Here is a 22,885-nt window from a genome sequence, read left to right on the forward strand (position 1 = left end):
TTTCTTCATTGTTTCTCCTCTTCTCCCCACATACACTTTCGTCCAAGAAGTCTCCATTAGATGAAGAAAAGAACTATACAAGGAATTCTAATGACTAGTGAACAAGGGTAGGAGTGGGCAGAGTGTATGAAAAAAGAGATTAAATGAAAGGTTTGGAGTTGAAATGCAGACATTTAAAATTGGAGAGATTTTGCTCCATTGTTTCTCTGAATGGTCACCTGATGGTGTTTCCAGTCCCTGACTGATGGCCTACGCTGCATAAATCAGCAGCACACCATTCAGCTTTCTTGCCTGCCAGTTACCCAGGGCCACCTGTGAGTGCCAGATTAATCTATTGTATGAATAATTAAAAACACGACTTCTCAGAATGGCTGAAAGAGCACTTCTAGCACAACCATTCTGGTAAACATTTATTCATACTAACACTAATGGCGCTTTGACCAGCCACAAACACTTCCACAAATGCAAACTTGGGTCAGCTGAAGGCTGCTTTGAAAACAAGTGGCCTCGCAAAGCCCAGCACAGCTCAGCAGCTGGTTCTGTTTGAGAACATTTACTTTTCCTCCTTGCAGCACTCAGCCACGTCCCCTGCCAGCCCTGCTGTGACTGCCATCTGCCCCCTCTTCTCCAGCTCGCCTACTCCTCAATCATTCTGGGCAGGCGTGAAAAGCAAAACCTTTGGCTCTCATCATCCACTGTGCGAATTGCCCCATGCCGGCCTGCGCTCGGGGTGAAAAATCCTCCCCTGCACGCTGTGCTGTGCTGAGTGAGGGCCCAGGAGCCAGCCTGAGCTGTGATCTGACAGCGCAGCTGTGCCCATGGGGGTCCTAAAGCATAGGAGGTTCCTCCACTCTGCTGTAGCAATAGGAAAGGGAGGGTTTAAGGCCCCATGAACAAGGCCTCAGTCCCCCAGAGACCCACCAGGCAGGCTGTCATGTGTTGTGAAGCAGCAGGAGCTACTGTCCCTTTCCTCTCTCCCCACATGGTGCCAGGCATGCAAGTCTCACCCCAGGGGACTCCCAGAAGTTGCAAAGCCCAAGGAACACAGAAGTGAGCTGAGCTGTGGAAGGTGTATGAGGAGAAGACAGCCGTGCCTACTCTGGACGCACAGCCAGCAGCCCAGACTGAGCACAAAGGAACATAAACGGTTTGTTCACTTCAAAGAAGGAAGCCAACTACAGAAAAGAGATTTCTTTGGACTGGTAACAGCTTGAGTTCAGTTTCTTTAGAATCACTACTTGTTATTCCCTCAGAAGCAAGCAAAAACAGTCTCCAAGGAGGTACACCTCCAATCTGGCCCTTGCTGTTATATTCTTCTGCATACTTCACACTGAATTGCTTCTTGAGCAAAGGGTTGCAGGGAGAAGTTCTCTACCTTTTGAGACCTCCATGGAAGAGAGCCCAGAATGCAGGTGTTAGGGAAAAACATCCTGAAAGGAACTTCTTGTAATCTGAACTGAAGCTGTATAACCTGTCAGGAGGCACTTGGAAGCACTAGCTAAGCAACCTCTCCTCAACACCAGAAAGGAAAACATCCATGGCACCTGGAGAGAAACAGGCTGCCAAGCCATGAGCAGACACTGATAAAGATTGTAATATTGTGGGACTGTAATATTGTGTTGTGTTTTTTTTTCTTATCCCCGTCCCACCCCCTCCATCTTCTTTGATGAAAAAAGGAGCATTTGTTAGCTGCACAACCCTGAGGGATGTTCTCCCTGAAACACAGAGCGGCTGTTCCAGCTACTGCTGGTATTTGAGCACAGGTCTGGGTGAGCACTCGAGCCAAGCCCAGGGGCACACCGACAAGGGAGTGGGAAACAGCAGGTGCTGTTCCCTGGCCTGCCGCCACCACCCAGCTTGTTTTTAGACAAGATCCAGCCCTACCCCACTGAATCAACACCCTCCAGGACTGCAAGCGGGTGCTGCAGCTCCCACCAGCACGGATTTAGAACAAGTGAAGACAAGCAAATTGATGTTGTACAGCAGCACGGAAATGGCACCTTACTGCACTGAAAAGGAGAGCGCAAGGGAGGAGGCAGGAAACACGTCGAGCGACACTGGACTAGGACAGCATACAAGGTTAGTGAAACAGGGGAGTCTGGACAGCAGCAAGGCTGAGACGTGCCCACGAACATAAGAGATCCAAATCCTACAGGCAGGGGATCTACACAATGTTGCATATGATATTAACTCGGTAGATTGGCTTCTTATCTTTGTTATACTGGACTGCAGGCATGGAGACTAATACAAAGAAGATGAAAAAAACAAAACAAAACAAAAAAACAATAAATAATGGGAAAATGAGGAAAAAGAGGAACAATACATCATACGAAGAGAGTGACCAGTAAGGTGTAGTGTAACAGAAAGGCCTTTGTCCCACAGCTGTTTGCAGCATAAAACATAAATCATGCTATATATGTCAGGAAATATGTATTCCAGTGCTTTCTATTGTTGGTCTGTTCAGCATTATCTGTGTCACCAGTGCTAAGCCTGACAATCTACTCAGCATGTAAGCTCAGCCCTCTGCACTTAGTAACATTTGGGCTTTTCCTTCACTGCATCAAGAATGGTTTGTTCACACAGAAAATTTATAGAAAGTAAAATTCTTGGTCACCTTTGACATCTGAAATCCTTGGGATTGCCCCAGTAACAGTAGCTGTGATGGCAGCAAGAATCTCTTTTAAAAGATGGAGGAAATCTCTAGGCTTCTTACAGTTCCCTGCTTCCTCAGTAGCCTCTCGCTCACAGCGATGTCAGTCCTTCGGAGAGTCTGCTTAGCAGGTGGAATAACTCAGATAATGGGACTAGATTTGATCCCTCGATGTTATTCATACCACAGTAAAACCTAAGCATTGCCATGCAACTCCAGGGCTCCTAGGTGACGGGGTACAAGCACATGCACATCATTGATCATCTGTAGTGACAGGGTCAACAACAGAGAAGGAGAGAGAAGCGCTCTCGGATTAAGTGGTCTGTGAAAGTAATGAATGATAAGCCGTTACCTCAGAAGTATGCAGCTCTAAATCTTCATCCTGCCAATCTGCCCCCCCATCATGTATTGACCTCATGGGACATCTTACACTCTTTAAGACTCCGTGCATGGTCTGGCCTGGCCTGACCCTACTCTCTTCTCCCTTTACCCTGACTGATAGCATGATCTCCACCTCCCCACACTAGGATCTGTAAGTCAAACCAAGTGAGGGAAGTGGTTGTGAGATACAGTACTACCTTGCAATGCAGTTTTTGCCATGGGATGAAGTCCCTCCTAAAGATCATACAAGCTGATAACAGGCATCATGTGACACTACACAAGTCTACCACTACAATATTACTTCTCTGGTATCAATTGCGTGTCACCAAAAATAGTAAGAATATGCCTCATGTCTTCTTACTCTTAGACCAGAGTCCTTGAAGATTCAAGCCTATCCTAGGACCGTAATTCATTTATCTCCATGTGTATTTACTAAGTTTTCAACGTGCCTCCATTGAAATCAATGGAGTAAAAGACACGAGAAAGCATCCTAGTAACCTTAAATGCCTTTAAATAAGACTCATAAAATGGAGAACATCAGTATTTGACACTTGTCTATAAGCAGATGTAAAAATACCAAAAACAGAACATCTGCCAAAACAGGATCTTGGGGAACCTAGATTAGCAGTGAAATTACCACTACCGTACTATTAAAATAACTATTAAAAGGAGGAAGCTGCAGCAAGTCTTTTAGTAGGTGGCCCTTTGAATTGGTGGTGGACCAAGACAGGACAACTGCAGCATGGACATTCCCCTCTCAGCTACAGCAACTTTCCTATGAAAATTTAAAATGACAATGAACTTCAGTAGTCCAAAATTTCATAATGCTTTCTGGAAAGCTAAAAGACAGCTGGCTAAACAAAAAATGGCCTTTGTGTTCCGTTACATTCCCATGTAAGTTCATTAAACTCTTGCGCTGAAACCCTGGCAAAGCAGAATGCCAGGCAGCATGGTGCCTCAAAAGTGATTTTGAGCTCACTACAAAGTCCTTTAAAACATTCCAGTGTAATGTGCTAAATACAATATAAAAGTTCCAACTTCGTTGAAAATTGTGTCATGAGCTTTGTTAAGTATGGGTCTAGCTGTATCTTGGCCACACAAGTGTAGTCTGTACAGGTACACTGTTTTGGAGCTTTTCTAGTCCTCTAAGATAACTGGCATAAGCTTTAGAACTATGTATTGATTTGCTGTTCAGTCTGCTTTTTTTTTTTTCTTCAATTTGCAAAAAATGGTAATTCTGAAAACGGTAACCAAAACATTCCTTACCTCACTCAGCTGTTCAATGCAGGCCAAATCCTGGAAGCTAGTGGTCGAGTGGGCAGAGCATCTGCTGACGTACGCCAGCATGGTGCCAGTAATATGGCAGTGGAGCAGGGCCAATTTACATCAGCTAATAATCTGGTCATACCGTCACAACAGAAGCTGAGGACGTTCAGCTATTTTCCACATCAGGCTCTGCTACGTACTGATTTGCATGGCACAGTATGAACGCATGCATGTTTCTACTTTGATTTGTTTTGCACCGAGAGATTATTTCATAGATGTGACCTGGGCACTCTCAATGTTGTAAATCACTATGGTACAATTCTATTAGTTTTTTCTGGTTCTTTATGTGTGTGGAGATACCATGTACAGAGGCAGCAAAATGAGTTAAATGACCATTAAATTAATCAGGAAAGAAACTGTTCTGTGTTCCTCATGACATTCTGCAATTATCCAGCAGCATAAACGATGTTAGTGGTTTCTTTTATTGCTAGTAACTGAAATAAGACTAAACTACTGCTTGTCCATGGACTATAAACAAACTGAATACACTACTGCACCAAAAGCACATAATAGGCAGATCCAGGACATATAAATATATAAATTAGCTGTTTCATTTGTATAAACAGTGATCTGATTTCACCCTTTTTCTGCCTAGCTAGCAATCAAGTACACAGATATAAAACAATTAATTTTTCAGTTAGGAAGTATATGTTCTGAAAAGCAAGATGCATTTGAGAATTCGTAACCGTTAATATTTGTCCATTAGGCTGTTCCAGTGCCATGCCTACCCTTCTTTCTATTTATACTGGCATTGATCAACTTGTTCACTTCCAGTTTAAATGATTCAATTCTGTTTTGATTGCCATGTAATTTAAATGCAAATAATTACTGCAAAGATGACATTTAGAAAAACAGCTCTGCTAAGCAGGAAGGTCTTTATTACACAGAGGAGTTTGCCAGTAATATCAGAAGCATCCCTTTAACTGCAAGATGTGGAAACCTATAATTTCAGTTCTTTGAAAAGATACTCAGATTTCTCTCTGGCTCCCCTTAATTAAAACTATTCTATGGTATCACTAAAGTTTAGTATCAGGGAATAGCATAGACCACTGACTGAAAGGGAAGGGGGAGAAGAATATTATTTGTTTTTAGTTCATATAGCTATACTCTAGATAACCACAGGCTATACTCCAGATTACCATCTTGTGAAATCATGTTTGTACTTCAAACTGCAACCTGGTTCTGATGCAAAAACACCAAAAAGTGTTTCACACAATGAAAAAGCAGCAGCTACAAGGGAAAAAAACAACAACTCTGAAATAGTTAAAAACAGTTCACTTCTCCCTTCTTTCTTCTGCTATTAGGGTTAGACTGTTGCTTTTACACTTTTGTCACATATAAGAAATCTAGAGAGACCAAACTGCCTGAGGATGGAGATGTGATTGTTGCAGTCTCACCTTTCCTAAATGTCCTTATAGCAAAGTATTCTTTATGTGTCAGCTGTGAATCCACAGAGATGTTGAGAGGCAACAACGAGGAGGACAAATTCTGCCTTTGCTCATTCCCTGCCATAGTAGCATCTTCAATTTGGGCTCATAACTGCACATCTAACTCCTCATCCCTCGCAGTTGGCAGATTTAAGGGCAACACTTGAACTTTAGTCTTCACTAGTGAGAGCTCCATGAACACTAGGGTAACACATGAAAGAGAAGGAGCCTGACCTTTCTCTTCTTGCATTACAGAAACCTGGTCCTTTCACCTCAACAAACACCAGTGACCCAGTGTCTGTTAGAGTGCCTTCCTTAAAAGGCACTGCTCCTCTTAAACAGGACACCATCCCAGGGATCCTGATTCTAGCACGGAGTATTACAAGATGCATTCACTCCCCTTCTCAAAGCAGAGTTAAACAACTGAACCCCAGAAACCATTTTTAAGTTCCAAGTGTCTCCAAATATGGAGACTCCACAATCTCTCTGGGCAACCCGTTTCACTGTCTGAGCAACTTCACAGTAAAAGTAAGTATTTTTAAAGTGTAAATTAATCTTCCTGTAGTCCAAACACTCACCCTGTCATGTGGTACCACTAAGAAGAATCTATCATCTTTACTCTCTCTCCCCTCATCAAGTATTACATACTCTGATAACTAAGATCCTCCAGAGCCACTTTCTCAAGGTGGAGCACTCCCACTCTCTCAGTTTCTCCTTGTATCTCCAGTGCTCCAGTCCCTTTGTGAGAAGTCATTTTTGTGGCCTTTCACTGGACTCCAGTATGTCTTTGTGCATCCTGTACTTCCTTGTGAATCCTGTACTGGGGATCCCAGAACTGGACTTCAGATGCACCAGGGCTCAGTAAAAAGGGAGGATCACTTCCTTCAACCTGCCAGCAGTGTTGTCTTCCTAATGCAGCCCAAGATGCTGGTGGCCTTCATCACAAAGGCACATTGCTGATTCATGTTCTGCGTGTCTATCAGCCCCCAAGTCACAGAATGGTTGAGGTTGGAAGGGACTTCTGGAGATCATCTTGGCCAACCCGCCTGCCAAGCAGGGTTACCCAGAGCACATCACACAGGGTGGCATCTAGGCAGGTACTGAGTATCTCCAGAGAAGGAGATTCCACAGCCTTTCTGGACAACGTCTGGTCCTTTTCTGCAAAGCCACTTTCCAGTTAGTTGGCATGCCAGTATGTGACTATTCCTCCCCACGTGCAGGACTTCGCATTTCCTTTTGTTGAACTTACTAAGAAGTGTTGACCCACTTCTCCAGCTGATTAGGTCCATCTGAATGGGGACCAGACTCAACTGCAGGCAGACTTTGGCTTTCCTAGCACTTGTTGGCTTTCCTTCCCACCTTGTTGGATCTGTGTTCACAGAGCGGGAAAGCAGAAGAGTAAAAGAATTACTTGTAGTACGGAGATCCCAAGTTAAACTCCCATATTAAAGTTCTGGCTCCTAAGCAAAACCTACCCTGATCTCAGAAAGATTTCCCTTAAATTTCACGTCTGTTCTGCTGGCTTTTTTCCTCCTGAGAAGCATTGAGATGGTAGAATTGCTAGAGGAAGCTGTCAGGGTGCAAGTTCCCTAGTATGGCTAGAGGAAAGCAGGAATTTAGCCCATGAAGCAACTCTAACTTCAGAGGCTATACAGAGAAAAAAAAAATCAATATACTTGCTTTTTTAGGCTAATAACAACTTGACTTTCCTTCGAAAACCTCAGCTATGCTAATGAGCCTTCAACACAGCTGTAATGTCCGGCTTACATATTGTTTTGAAACCTCTAAGAATCAGAAGAAAAAAGCATTTGCTTCACTGTGAATGTTATTTTACATTGTGAATATTTTATGTCAGACCTCAAAATTTACATACTGAGCTAAGGATACAAGAGAGCTAAATTGCTCTGTAAGTTAGATAGTTCAGCAAGGATTCCCTCAAGGCCCTCAGACCTGAAAGATTTTTTCCTAGAACAAAATGCTTTCTAGTTTTTGCTGACTCACATATCAGTTCAACCATTGCAGTTTGAACAGTATAGTTCATTCAAAAACATATACAACCAGGTGCCCGCACTGAGGCCCTAAACTGATACTACTCAATTAAGTTCAGCTCAATACCAATTTTCACCAGACAGGGATTGTAGAGGCCTGGGGAGGAGGTAGAACATCTTGTCACCAAAATCTGAGCAGATTCTTCTGGTATTTTCTTTCATGCTTTCCTTTCTTGTAGCTTTGTTTTACTTGTATTAGCAATTATAATCCTTCACTGACTGCAGGGACACCTCGTGGTGAGGACAGGTGAGAACAGCAGGCTGCCATTCAATTAATTAAACCAAGCACTAAAAGACTGACAGATGTTTCTTCTCCTTAGGATAATCAGAATTTCACAGGCACAGACTTCCACTCCCACTCTGCTTCTGAATGGGGCATACATTAACACATCCAGCACAGAAAACACTGACACAGGAACTTCAAGAACAAAAGACTGAGTCATCCAGCAGACCTCAACTATCTAGTGGTCCAAGGGCTGGACCAACTTACTAACTTTTGTCTTTAAGGGGCTACCAGGGTGGCAGATTCAGCTCTGGATACTCACTTGAAAAGGCAGTCCCCAGAATAACCATTATGTTTTTTTTCCCCCTCCTCCTTTTTATAACAGGCCAGCAAAGCTAATTTCAGTGACTTACTGCAGTATTTCTTCCTGAGATTTTCTTTTAAATGTGCGTGCGTGATTTTTAACAGGCATTTCCTTACTCACTGCTACTACCCTATCGTACTGTCATTGCAGCATTGAGTACATAACATAATAAAAATTGCATCAGCTTGCTTACCCAGTGCAGTGACCCAATGCAGACCTTGGCAGCCAGAAGAGGAACGGTGGGATCTGCTGGTCGCAGCTTAGCACACTCCTTGAGCACTGATACAGCATATGCTGACTGGAGGGAGGAAGGGGAGAGAGAGGAGGAAGGGAAAAAAAGGCTGATTAGACAATGCTGTTAAGAGCCCAAGCAAGGTATTTCAGTGAAATCTACAAAACAGTGATATGAAATTACAAAAAAAAATAATGTCAGCAACTTTACTCCCACCTCCACACACAGACACACATGTGCGCACACAAACACATGCTTCCCACGCTCTGAAGAAGTATGCCGAAGAACCAGCACTGGCTGTGCACTTTACAAGAAACAGTCTTCTTCAGCTATCAACACACTGGTTATTTTAACTCTGCCCTTCCAACTCACAACAACTCTGCCATATAGTTTCCCTTGCATGCAACCATCTTCCAGTAAACCAGAGGAGATCATAAAGAGCTTATCCTTTTGTACATTACATTTTAGACCAACTAAAAAACCTGTCAGACAAAGGTTTGTGTAGCTAAAGTCATCTGTTCTGTAGACTGGTTTTTGTCTTCTCCAGGTCCCGAGCATACAAGAATAAAACCAGGATCTCACCATGCAAAGGGTGGGGCAGGCAACTACAGAGCAACGCAGTGTGCAGCGGGTGGTCCGAGAGCATGTGTTAGACAGAAAGCCCGGGGAGCTCTTCCTGGAGTAAGGTTGCCGTTAATAAATGGTGTTTATTAAGCTTAGCAGTTACATAGCCCTTTGGATATTCCATGTGCTCTACAAACATCGCTTTTTACAGCAACATCATTCACGGCTGCTGTATTTCAGCAGTTTAATGGGGAATGAGGAATGCTCTGGTGTGAGATGCTGGTGAGAAAGAAGGCTTGGTCGGCCCTGCCAATTTCCTAGCCCACCCTATCCCCCCTGAACCAGTTTCTTTGAAGTTTCCAACTCTCCTCATAAACGACCCAGAGCCCCTCAATGCCGCATTTCTCCCAACCTCCTTGCCAATGTGCACACGGGCCTCTCACTTGTATTCACTCCCAGCAGCACGTTACATAGTCACGACCTTTCTATATTCCTGGCATACAGAATTGGTGTGTTTACACACCGATACAAGCTCGCAGAGCCAAACTAACGGCTATTCCTATCAGGTCCCAGCCATCCCCTCCTGACCCTGGCCCACGAGGGCCCTCCCCACCGCAGCTCCTGTCAGCACATGCTGCTGGGCCTGGAGCCTGCTCTAATCCCATGCATTTGGCAGCCCCGCATGACGGTTTCACACTCCCACAGGCCATCAGCACCTCCCCTCCCTCACGCCGCAGCAGGCTGCCTGAGCCTGCCTCCTCCTCTCTCCGCAGAGCTGGAGGTCCAGTTCTTGCTAGGAGATTCAAAGCCTGGAGAAAAATTGGCTTGGAAGGCAGCCTGGAAAAAGGGAAGAAGCCATGTGCAGTGGTCCTGCACATGACAAGGCAACAATGAGCTTTTTAAGAGAACACACAGGCTCCGCAGCAGCACAAGGCAAAGCCTCCTGCTTGAAAAGCTTGAGTACCTGCTATGTAGCCTCAAATATGTAGCCTAAAAAAGAGCAACAGCTTGCCCTACATTCTCCAGACTGCTCCCACCTATGCAGAGCATCAGATATCATCAATACAAGTAATGAAATTTTGCTATTTTACAATTCCAAACACATCATTCAACAGTTGGTCCGAAGCCAGAAAGATGCCTGTTTCGGAACAGAGATGGGAGCTTACCCGGTACCTCGCCCCTCTCAGAAATACCAGCCTGGGTAATTCAATCCTGAAGAAGAGCAAGAAACACATCACCGCACTCTGCTGTTACTAGATGACTCGCGTCCCTCAGAATGGACCTTCTTGACACCTATTTGTTTAGAACAAGTAGTGTCTCGGTTTTAATGGCATCTTATTCCTCCTTTACAGAAGGCTGGCTGTGCTGCAGGGAGCTGGTACTCCCAGTGCCACCACTCCATGTGTTTTAAGTGCTAGCATAAGCACATAAGCGTCTCCTAACCTGGCACATCATCTTCCTGCCCTCTGTTCTGGCCCAGAGGTGTTTGCAGACAAGAGAAACCCAAGCAGTATCACAGGACCATGTGCACCTTGCCAGTCAGTGTATATGCAGCCGAACGCCTCCAGCCCTTGCTACCCCACCACACAAAAGTGAAATGAAAAGGCCAGGCATATACAAGACTGAATCCTGTCCAGTGTCACTGCTTTGAGAAGATGCGCGCAGGTTGATGGTGGGGGATTCTCTGTTCCCCACAGGAGGAAGCAGGAGGCACCTGGGGCTGCCACAGCCACGCTGCTGGCTAGCACAGCTGGTCCGAGCACAAGTCAGAGCAGTGAGGTGCCTGCTCAAAGCTGGGCTGAGCCACAAGCCCTTTCAGGGTCCGCACCAGGAGAGAAGCAATGCAGCCCAGCTCCCTGCCAGCTGCTGCTGAGCTCGGCTCGGACCCCATCTGCAGCCTGCCCGTGGAGTAAGGCTGGTCACCAGGACCAGCCAGCGCCACTGCCTCCACCTGCCTCAAACCACAGAGGGCTCCTGCAGGCTGCCCAGAGCCTGCTTGGGGGGCAAGGACAAAACAGCCACTACTGAATGCAGCACAGCAGAGAAACCCACCTTGTGCCCATGCCCAAATTCCTCTCCTGCGCAGAACCACTTTACTGCATGTGCTAAGGAGCTCCTCAACACTGACAAAGTCAGAGCTAGTTTTCATGCAGCTCTTAAAACATTTACAAAGTTATGTTAATTTAGGCAAGTTTGTAAAGTTTGCAATCAAACATATAGGGCAGAAATGGTTTCAGAAACATGGCGACATGAAGTGATCTTCCCCAGCTGCATTTTAAGAATTCAGGAGATCTACAAAATTTCACCTTGAAAACTTTACTCAGCAGAAATTATATACAGACGAAAATGGTGGTCAAGGAGTGACTACAGAAAGAATAACATCTCACTCCCACCGTTACTTTGTTTAGGGGACACTGGCGAGAAATACATATACCAAGGTGTAATACAGATATTCATTACAGGCATTAATTGGTAGGGAACAAACATCATCCACCCTGTATTGAATACAGATGTCATTGGTTTGTAAAAATATTTAATATGAAACCATGTTTGTGTAACACTGAAATAATCTGGTAATTAAAATGTACATATTCTTTCACTTAGCGTGGGTGGACCAGGCAGCCAAGTGCATTGTTTGTGAGACTCACTGCAAGGCAATAATAATTAGATTTATTGGTGAGGCATGTTTTGAGAAGAGCAGAGCTTGAACTCCAAGTGACTGCACACTTCCTGCTCATAATTCAGAGCTTCAGCACAGCTCACATCAAAACTCAGGCCATGGTTTACGTTCTTTCTGTTTAGATCTCTAATTGTTGGATTATAACAGCTGCACCAGAACCAGTTCTCAAGGATTTCAGGAAAAGGAGGATTTGCCTCTGGGTCTCATTTGGGCTCTCTCTGGGAAAAAAAAAGGCTTGTGAGTCCCCCTAAAACACACAGGAACTCGTTGAAAAGTCATAGTTTAAAGAAACGGCAAGCTTGCCAACAGCTGCCTCGTGGGGGGTTCCAGCTTTTTTTTAATGGGAGGTCTGAGTTCTCAGCCTTGCGATCCTCATCAGGTTTAAGGAGATTCATGACAATTCTCCTTTTTGTTATGACAAGCAAGGCACAGAAGTCAAATCAGGATACAGAGTAAAAACACTGCCTTAATGGACAAAACCCCCCCCACACACACAAAAAAAAAGTGGAAAGACAGAACCTCGATTACCTGACTCGGACATCTCCATCTTTCACACAACATCTTTGTTATTTTTGCAACAGGGACAGGGGAAGGACATGGCACTATTGGTACATGTTTAAGTCCCATATTTAAAGGTATCTGTTCTCTGTTATTTTTTCTTCACCCAATTGCATACAATATTTTCCTTCTGCTGAGATCACAAGTGTGCTCCATAATAATTTCTGAAAATAAAATTAGTAAAGGCAGGTGCTGGGAAGCGATGGGCAACGCTCACGAAAGGCTGCTTTCAGTACAAGCTGAAAGGGCTCTATGTACGGCATTCAATACACGGGCGGCACCTCGCAACCTGCAGCGACAAATTGCAAGGAAGCTACTGGGAAGAAAGATGGAGAAGACACCTCTCCTTGAGCAGTTAAAGTTGTCATGGTTTTGAATCCTGTAAAACAAAGAAAAACTTCCAACCAAATACTAAACACAACTCTCCTTCCCCAGTTGCTAACTATACGGTGAATGACACAAGTGTGTTCCTGAACAATGTTTGCACATGACCAGTAGAGAATGAAGAACTGTTTACTGTTTGTTTTCTTTCTTAACTTTTCCAAAAGACTCAAGAGATTTTGCACCGCTGGTGCATTTACCTAAACGGATGGCAAAATCTTGAGTGCACTCCAATACTGTTTATCATTCTTTCCTCTCATACCACAGTGAAGCAAGAAAAGGAGGATGGCAGAGAATTCATTTCACACTTAGAAGATAAAGAGACCATAAATGTAAGTAAAAGGAAGAATTTCTAGACAGTAAATCATGCCAAGCAGACCTGACAAACCATATACAGTTGCACGTCTCTTGCAAAGGTTCCAAAAGTCTTTCTACTTTTTTGCTTCCTTCGTAATATCTTTCAGCCGGAGGGAAAACGTTCCTCAAGGTGGTCGTTTTGGTAGACAGCCTCCCTCCCAATCCACCTGGCAGTCCAGTACAGACAAACCTCCACAAGTAGTACTGCTTTTCTTCGAGCATCATCCTGTCTGATCTTAAAAACTGCACCATCTCAAAGGGATTGTTTCTGTGTGTGTGGCACGAATCTTTCAACACGCAAGAATAAGTATTCCTTGTATCCTGGGATTCACAGCCATTTAGCTGTAAGTGACCTTGAACCAGCAAGGGAAGATGACATGAGAGGGAGCCAGCAACAGAGAACTCTGGAATTAGCTGTTCTGATGTTCGCTGTTCACTGAATTTCTACATTTCTGTGAATCCCTCAGCATGAATATTATTCTCTTAAGACGTTCACTTCTCTCAACACAGACTGATGCTCCCCTTTTCTTTTACCCTGTGCTTAGCAAATCAGAGCATTGCAGTTAAGTAGCTCCAAACATGCACTTTTAGGAGTACCTCTTACATTCTGGGATTTAAAAGCATGAATTTGCCCATGCTAATGTGACAAACACCCCACTTCACACTTTCTGTCAAGAAAGGAGAGTTAAGCCTGAAGGCAGCTCTCTAGCCCACCCAGGTACTCTGCTCAGGCAGGAAGCTTTCCATTTTTAGCACTATCTACAGCACACACACACCCTTCTAATCTCCCTTTTGCACCAAAAGAAACCAAACTATTGAATAACCCCTAGATGGCTGACCTTTGTAACAGGATCTTTAACCAATGCCTGTTCAATATTTTAACTTTCATTCCCCAGCAATGCTATTTAAGGAGCCAGCCGGGGCTGCTGCTGCTCCCAAGGTTCCTGCCCGCAATGCAAAAAGAAATGTTCCTTTTTTTTTTTTTTTAATGCCAGTTGCTTAGCAACCAGCCTAAGCTTTTGCGAGGAAACCAACAGAAGGAACAGCCTAAATCATAAAATTCGTCTGCTGTTGCTGCAGAATTATATATCGAATGTATTTATAACTTTCCTTCTAACCTTCTGGAAAGCTGTATATCGGCATTACAGGCATGGCTGAGTCAAACTCGAAGCTCCTTGAAGCTATTACAGACATCTGCTTTTGCTGCACTGTTTTAAATAAGTGGAAGCATTCCTTTTTTGGGTGCAACACAGATAGCAGCAGCTCAGACATTAGCTTGACACTATTTGGCTATGACCAGCGCGTATCAGCAACTTGCAAAAGGCTTGAAAATCAAAGTTCACGTCTGTCCAAGACGGGTTTCAAAACCCTAAAAATGCTGCCAGCACCAGCCCTGGGCAGGGCTGCATTATCTCCACTGCTGAGCAGCCAAGGGGAACACAGTGACATGGCACGATTGGCTCTGTGAGAGCTGGACCCTGCTCCCTCAGAAAAGCAGTTGAATGACAGATGCCAAGGAGGATGCGATTATTTCCCTTTGTGTAGCACCAGACACCTCCTGAAGTGTTACGTTATTAAGAAAATCACTCAGGTAGACAAGCGTGCCTCTTTCTTCCTCTTTGCCTTAAAGATGAACAAACACAGGAAGGCTGAAAGGAGACGGGAGCATTTTGTGTAGCTAAAAGCAGATTTATCTGCCTGGTTTTGCAAGGTACCACCCTTGGAGAATAAATCCCCCTATGGCCAACCATTTTTATTTATACAGTAATGTTGGCTACTGTCCCTGGGGCATCCTCAGTACAGGCTAGCAGGGGCTGGGCAGGATCAGCCATCATGAAATTATTTGTGGACTCATGCAATTGCTGTCCTAAAGGAAAGCACTGGGTTGAGGATGTTCTGCAAACCCTGGATGAGGGTGGCTGGACAGCTGAGCACCAGGCACCCCAGGAACACATAACCTCCATCAGCAACCCCAGCACAAGGCCTGCTGACCATAGCCCTTGCCTCCAGGTAACTGCTTCCAGCTCCACAGTCTCTTCCCACCCCTTCACCTGCTCTGGACCCCTTTCCCTATGCACATCTTGCTGCTCCTCATCCCCTTTATGAGCACAAGGAGTGAGGGGTAAGGGCAGATTACCTCCTCAGCTGGCCTGAGACTGTACGACTCCTTACCCCTCTAGTCAGGAAACACAAACAACCCTAAAGCTTTTAATACAGTAAAAAAAAAATAGAGCAGAACTATTAAATTTGAGCACAAAAAATGGTTTTATGTACTGAATACACTAATAATAATAGATATCCACTGGACATGAGCAATGACCGTGAGACTGCTGCAGGTTGAATGGCTCAGTTGGGGTGCCCAGAACTTGCAGACCGAGTGCCCTCATCATTCACAATTTCACAGCTATCTCTGACAAATCCTCCCTCACCACCCTCAGGAAAACAGCACCTCACTGCCATTAAATACAGATCTCGTCTCCTTGGGCTGTTAGTTAGAAGAGCCATATAAACATTGCTTTGCATGTGCCTTTACAAGGCACATTGTTTATCAGTTTATATTTCCCTTCGGCTGTATCTCAGGTAAAAAGACACTCGTGACGCAGATCCAGAAAGACCATCGAGCACTGTTGATCTAAGCCAGAGTCCAACCCCATGCACTTCTGAGTCTCTAATCCCAAAGAGCTCCAGTGACGCTTTGAGACACCCAGGCTGGGTCCCATGTGGGGCAGTTAAGTGTGGAAGGGGACAGGGATCTGAAAAAGGGAACATGTAACTGATCCAACTGGTCTGAGGCCAGGGAAATGCCTGCAAGTGCACGCAGGCCCTATTTCACTTCCTTGTGCCTGTAGCACATCACCTTGATGCTACCTACCATCATTCTGCCTCCACCTGCAGGTACCTCGGCAGAGCTGCCCCAGTCTGCAGGACCGCAGCGTGCTGGTCTTCTCCACCATCCCCAGTGCAAGCTGCTCAGCTGAAAAGCAGCAGCGGAGGCAGTCTGCCCCAACCAGCCACCCTTCACATGGCAAACAAAGGTCTGCTCCTTTCCCTCCCCCTAACTCTGCTCGATACAGGTCACTTTTACTTTTCCAAAGTCTCGAGACAAGCAGATGCAACCTACTGCACTCATTTCGCCCTGGCAGCAGGGCAGTGGCTCATCTCATAGCCCGAGGACGCTGCCAGATGGCATCCGGCTCTCACACCACTGCCACTCAGGCTCCAGCCTGTCTGTGCATGGCAGAGACAGGGAGCTGCCAAGCCTGCTCAGCCTCTGGCTGTCATATTACCAAATGGCGAAGGTGATTACCAGCAGAAACAACTCAAAGCATCTGTGTGGAGTTCAGCATCCAGATTTCTAGTACCACTACAGAGGAACAGGTGTTCTGCATCAGGCCAATTTAAACTTCTCTTGCCTATCCAGAACTACATGTGGCGACACAGGACCTCTCTCACTACTCCCTTCCTATAGCAGGCATGTCTTAATGCCATTGTCTATGCTTTCCCAGCATTTCATCTACATTTCAGCTAAAATTGTCTACAACGTCTTTCAAATTTCAGGATAGACTTCAATCCTTTAAATAAACATACTCCGTTCATTCAGAAAATAGACAATTCAGCATACGAGCATCCCCGAGAGAAGGTAAAAAAACGAACAAAAAAACCAACCACCAGACCACACCATCTCTCATTATGCAAGATGCCGAGAAGCACAAGTTACGTTGCTGTCACTCCATTAGTTCTGTTTTGAGCGTATAGAAGAATAGGAAGGTCATGCTTCTCTGAGCTTTCTCATTCAGTGTTTTATAAATCCCTAAGGCCTCGCTTGCCCTAAGGACTTTCTGAAGCAGCGTGCCTATTTTTGTTAAGACACATCCCTTTAAAAATAAGGTGTAAACTCAAGCATACACACAGTAATGAGCCTAGCTGGTTGACTTGACATTCAGAATGATCACTTGAGAAAAATGACAGCCACCGTTTGGCAATTTTGGGGCTGGCAGAGGAAGAAAATAGTTTATGTTAAACTCTGACTTAACCCAAAAGAGATCAATATACAAAATAAAAGTAACTGCAATCAAATGCAACACAGAACAGAGGACAAAATAGGCTTTTACAGCACTTTTAAGAAGGTCAGAGTTTGCAATTCCTAAAAATATATTTTAAAATAACAAGACTAAGTTTCTAGCACTTACAGGTTGATAGAGGGTTCCTGTCATACCCAAGATTTATGAGCATGATTTGCTGTACTGCAGATGAAGCAACACTGCAGGATGAAAGATTTTGTTACCAAGAAATGAGATCAGGAATTGGCTGCAACTGAGACAGGTGAAAACAGACCTTCTACCCATAAAAACTCAAGTGTGCTCTGAATTCTGCAGTCTAGACAAACCACACTCTTATCATCAGTTCTTCCTGCTGCACTGGAGCACTTCCATTTAAATGAGTGCTGTCCTGCTATCAAGCTGCGAAGAAGTATAAAAATGTATGCCACGTCTCCCATTAGCGAGATGACGCATTGCGGAGTATATGACAGGAATCCTCAGGGAATACTTTGGGATTAGAAGTGAAATACTGCACAGATGGGATTGTTGGGTAAGGGAATCCTCACTGCCCCATGTAAGGCTCAGAACATTTAGAGCTTTTACAAAAACAGACGAGATCAGGGCATTTTACCTTCTAAATATTTCAAGTACATGACATACTTGAAAATCTTAAAAGTTGGGACAGTTACAGAGATATAGATACTCACGTTGCTCATTTTTAAGTACCAAATATGCAGTAACCTCTAGGGGAAACCAAAGAGACATATACATTTAAGGAGGACAGATTTCTCATGCAAACTCTTAGAAGGTAAAGATCATGCCCTCTTTCTCTCTTCCATTCTAACTTAATATTGAAACCCAGTTACTCTGGATACACTGTCAACCATCAGCAGTTAACCTGCTGGAAAGCAATTCTAGATTTTAGCAGGGTTACATAATTATTTGCTGTCAAGTAACAGGTTACACAACCTGTAAAGCCACTAAACCTTCCAGACAAGTGAAATGAATTTATGGGAAGATACTGTACCTTCCATTGCTGCCTATGTAGTCATTGTTGTCCTGAATATCAAGAGATCAGGCATCCAGAGGATTTGCAAAGGCAGAGAGGGCAGCTATGCGCTAACTCCAGCTGAATGCCAAGGGGAGCTGGACCCGATTTCTAAAGCCCTCACCTGACAAAGGCCAGTGCAAGGTATTAGCACCAAGGCAACAGACTCACTGTTCAAGTGTTCTTCCAGCTGCTTCGGGTTTCCCTATACATAATTGAGAGTCCAGCCATCGTTTTCATATCTGGAATTGGATTTTGAAATGCTTGTACTGAACTCCTACAGGAATCTGTAAGCCTCCTCCCACTAAGCATTTCCCTTCAGCCCCCCACTGTTCTTTTATCTAATATACTTTATCAGAGTTTTGATGACTCCCCTTTTGCTTATAACAGATTGAGCTGATTTATGAGATAACTGGAGTCCCAGTACAGAGTCAGAGCTTGCAGGGCCCCACCAAGTCCAACTCTAGTGCCTTACAACGTGGCCATGGCTGACTGGTATTTGTCCATGGTGTTCCACAGATCCCCAGTGACGCAAGCTCCACGCAGTCTCCACAGGCAGTCTTCTTCCAGCATCCTGATATCCTTATTTATTTATTTTTGCCTCCTAATCGAAAACATGAACTTGGATTGCTACAACTGGAAGAAATTCCATCTTGTCCTACCCACCACAAACAAGAGGAAACCCTTCTTCTTTGCAACAGCTCTTGAACATTTCTTTCTCTTCAAAGCCCACTCCCATCCCTTTACAGTAACTTTTTTTTTCCTGGTCTTTTTACAGTCCTATTTACTATACCCTTAGCCACCCCTGACGCTCTTTATTAGACTCTTGTTGGTCTGATATTTTCTGAACACATAGCATCCAAAACCAAACAGTCTTCTGGGTAAGGCTTTGTCTATGCTCATAAAAATAAAGAAATACCTTCAGACATCATCTGAGCTTTACTGCCACTTATACACTACAGGATGACAACTTTTTTACAAAAGCTTGACACTGCTTATTCATCTCTAGCTTTCACCCCAACGCCAGTTTCCAATTCAAGTTATAGCCACAAAAGGCCAATAGTGGTCATCATTTACCTGATGATAACTAGCCAGTGATCTCTGTCTACTTCTACTCAGACCACCTACACTCCACGGGCACAGAATATAGGACCATGCTGTAAGCAGTCTGCTACAGCTTTAATCTGCTCACAGCTCCGAAAGGATGTAGGTGGGGATCCCCACCATGAACAAGCTAAATTTATCATCTACTTTTCCTGCGGGAAGTCTCCTCTTTTAAGTCTAATAAGGAAAAGCTCTGCTATCTTTTGCAACTAGACTTAAGGCATCTCAGTGGTCTACTGAGAACTTTCACAAATACTGTATTAATTTTTAAAAATGGTGCTAAAACACAACCGCATGCATTCACATGTCCTTTCTTTTCCTACATTATCTTTTGTACCAAGATCAAAGCACTTCAAAAATACTAATCTTCACAAGCTGTCTATGAAAAAGCACAAACATTTCCTTGGATCAGATGGAGAATCACAGCTTAGAGAGAGATTAAGCCCAAAGACAGAATTGGTGGCAGTTTGAGACACCAGTATCTTTCTTATGCTAAGCATATTTATGTTGAATCTGCCTAGTATGGACAGCTATATAACACTTTTCAATCCACAGCCATACACAAAATGTTTTCCCCTTAATAGTGAAGAGCAAGCACTACATGGGAAGATTGGTACACAATACCTAATCACAAAGAACAATCAAAGGTGAACACTGTCCTTCTACATAAGTTATCTGCTGGGACCTACCACCACAAAACACGTCTGCACACACTGAAAATGGTAAGCGAGACACATTCTGCCAGAGGAAAACGTGCCCTTTCAGAGTCCTTTAGTTTGAACTTTACCTTTCCACAAGCCACCATGGACAGGGCAAGCTGGTACCAAAGGTGAAATTCGTCAAATGCAAACTTCATGGCTCTCTCCAAGCACTGCAAAATAAACATTGCAAGAAATGTCAGAAATTGTTTTTGATATCCTTTGTCAATACTGCTGTTTGGCATGGCTCAGTAATCAAATTAGGGCAGACGAACTGTTGTGGAGCAAATATTTATTTTTAAATGACAATTTTCCTCCTCTTAGTTAACGGGGCCTGCTACCAAACGATATCACTTTAAATTAGGGCTGCTTTGTTCAAGTGCCTACATACGAATCAGCTTAATGTCTCAAACAGCTCTGACCTGTGCTGCCACAGGCCTGTAGCTGTTTCTACTAATTGCCAGCTAGTGTGCTTCACCTCCCTGACCGACAGCCAACAGTTACTGAAAGACAGGTTTTGTTTGCACATTTCAAATGGAAGTTGAGCCAGAAGGCAGAGGTACCTCAGAAAGCATGACATACTGCCCTCTTCTGCCCAGTGTGATGCTCAGAAGGTCGTAGACGGCAGAAGCATCCCGGAGGCTGACAGCCCGGTCATCCTGCTGGTCAGGGGCACGGCTGATCACTGCGTCCCGGTTTGCCTGGGGACAGATGCAAATGTAGCATCAGACCTCAGTAGAGCAAGAAAAAAAAAACGAAAAAAAAAACACCTCCTCCACAGGAAGCTCTACCCATCATCCATGGCACATTGTTTACAATCATCTCAAGATTATTTATTTTGGTTTTGTTGTTTTGTTTTTTAAATTAAAAGTATTCCCAGATCAGCAAGGTGTTTCCATACAGAAGTAGACTACTATTTTTTTATTTTTTATTTTTTATCCACAGAAAGCAAACTCAAGAACATACATTCTGTACATACAGAAAAGACCTGCTGGGAATACTGCATCTGGATTTTTTTCAGAATCAGAACATTAGGAAACTGACCTAACCGATCAGATTCCCCAGGACTTCAAAATACAAACTATCCTTAATCCATGTTCTTTATTAATTCAATTAGCTACAACTGTGATAAAAGACCAACCATGGAAGCAGCTGTCCTCTGTGTCTGTAACTGTTTTCTTCTCAATACCATGCGTTTCTCTTATTCTTTTCTGCTACTCACTTTTTATTTTTTTAATTTGAGCAGGTTGCCTGAGTAATCGTATTTGGCATCAATTTAATACAATTAGAAGCCTAGGCAATGCAATAGCAAATAATTATTTGGAAAATATCTTATTTTGTAAGTATTAATTTTGCATAATCTATCAGTTCATTGCTCAGCTTCAATACATTTAAAAGAAACATTACTTTGGACAGCAAATGATCAGTCTAGCAGTTTGCTAGGATGTTGCAAAATACCACATCCCACAGACTGAGATTCACCTCAAGATACCAGCCTCTATTTTCTGAGGACAAAGAGGGAAATCTTGAACCCAGAATAAATAGAAATGTCCCTCTTGTTTCTGAACACAACTGCCTAACCTCTGAGAAAGGCAGCGCTGTAGGCTACTGAACACAGTGGTGACACAGATACACTGCCCTGGGCTCCTCAGCTGGATGAGGTGCAACGTAGGACATTCAGGTCTGACATCTAAAAGATGAGAAAAATTAGAAGACTGCAAACAGTTTCACCTGGGGCAAAAATAAATAAGATGTTTCCTCTCTAAAGGGGGACACTGTGAGATTTATTTTACAACACTCACTACTATAATCTTACATCTATTGCTTTTTAATTGCAGGGAGATTTTTTTCCTAAAAAGGTTAAACATTGGAATTAAGTGTAATAAAAAAAATCCAGAATATGCAGCTCTTACAGCCCACGCATATTTCAGGATGATTAAGCTGCAACTGTTTGATCAGGATATTATCGGCGTAATACCCAGTTCCAAGCATTCTGCATCACAGCTGAGACAGCAAACACAATTACTGCCAACCAACCCAATCACAACCAAGAGCTAATGGCAAACGCAGCTAAAGGCAAACTGACAGGTCAGACTCAGTCTAGTGTTTGTGTATAAAAATTTACACCACCTCTTGTAGCAAGGGAAGTGGTTTCTTTTTTATGTAAATGCAGAAGACATAACTTGTGATTTAAAAAGATAGCCCAGAACAGTATGTTGTATGAGAAAACGCGACCAATTTCAAACAGAAAATCCTGCAAGCAGAGCACGGAAGCATGGCTTACCTGTCTTTATTAGCAAAAGTAAATAAGTATAAATGGGGAAAAAAAGTTCACATTCTGTCTGGATTTAACCCAAAACTACTTTAAAAGAAAAACAAAAGAGCTGTACAAAAAAGCATATACAGAATGATTCTGAGATTGCTATTGTAAAAAGAAAGTTAAAGCATATACAGAATGATCCTTATTGACAAGTTATGATACAGAATAAAATGATCTTTATTGCCTCCTACAGATATACAATAGCAATAGGAGATTTTCCCATGAGTTATATTACAGCAATTGTTTGTAGAAAATAGCTAATGGGATATCACCTGCATGCTCTGTAATCTGATCAGCCTCCCAGTAGTTACCTATAGCCTGGTGCTTTTTTTGGGTATCCATCTAGAACTGAGCTATGACTTTTAAATTGTTGCATTAACACAGAGAAAATTAATCAGAACTAGAGAGTGCCCATTAATGTCTTCTAACAGATGTTGGTACTGGATGCAACAGCATGCCCGAGTTCAGCAATAAACAGGAACGA

General features: G+C 43.6%; 1 protein-coding gene and 1 long non-coding RNA gene across 4 annotated transcripts in view; one reads left to right on the plus strand and one right to left on the minus strand.

The window, feature by feature from the left end:
- TTC7A (tetratricopeptide repeat domain 7A) overlaps positions 1 to 22,885 on the minus strand; it is a 169,190-nt gene that overhangs the window by 106,234 nt on the left and 40,071 nt on the right. For all 3 annotated transcript variants that reach the window (XM_035320722.1, XM_035320723.1, XM_035320724.1), the window contains 3 exons: positions 20,645 to 20,782; positions 20,171 to 20,254; positions 8,613 to 8,717 (listed from right to left, as the gene is read on the minus strand). In XM_035320722.1, coding sequence (XP_035176613.1) covers positions 8,613 to 8,717; positions 20,171 to 20,254; positions 20,645 to 20,782 — 327 coding nt within the window. The remainder of the gene's footprint in view (positions 1 to 8,612; positions 8,718 to 20,170; positions 20,255 to 20,644; positions 20,783 to 22,885) is intronic.
- LOC118163770 lies at positions 1,839 to 16,203 on the plus strand. The gene is made up of 3 exons (XR_004749180.1): positions 1,839 to 2,079; positions 13,102 to 13,166; positions 16,087 to 16,203. It is a non-coding gene; the product is annotated as an uncharacterized LOC118163770 (long non-coding RNA).

The sequence above is a fragment of the Oxyura jamaicensis genome, chromosome 3 (assembly GCF_011077185.1).
Source record: "Oxyura jamaicensis isolate SHBP4307 breed ruddy duck chromosome 3, BPBGC_Ojam_1.0, whole genome shotgun sequence".
In the NCBI taxonomy this organism is placed as follows: Eukaryota; Metazoa; Chordata; class Aves; order Anseriformes; family Anatidae; genus Oxyura; species Oxyura jamaicensis.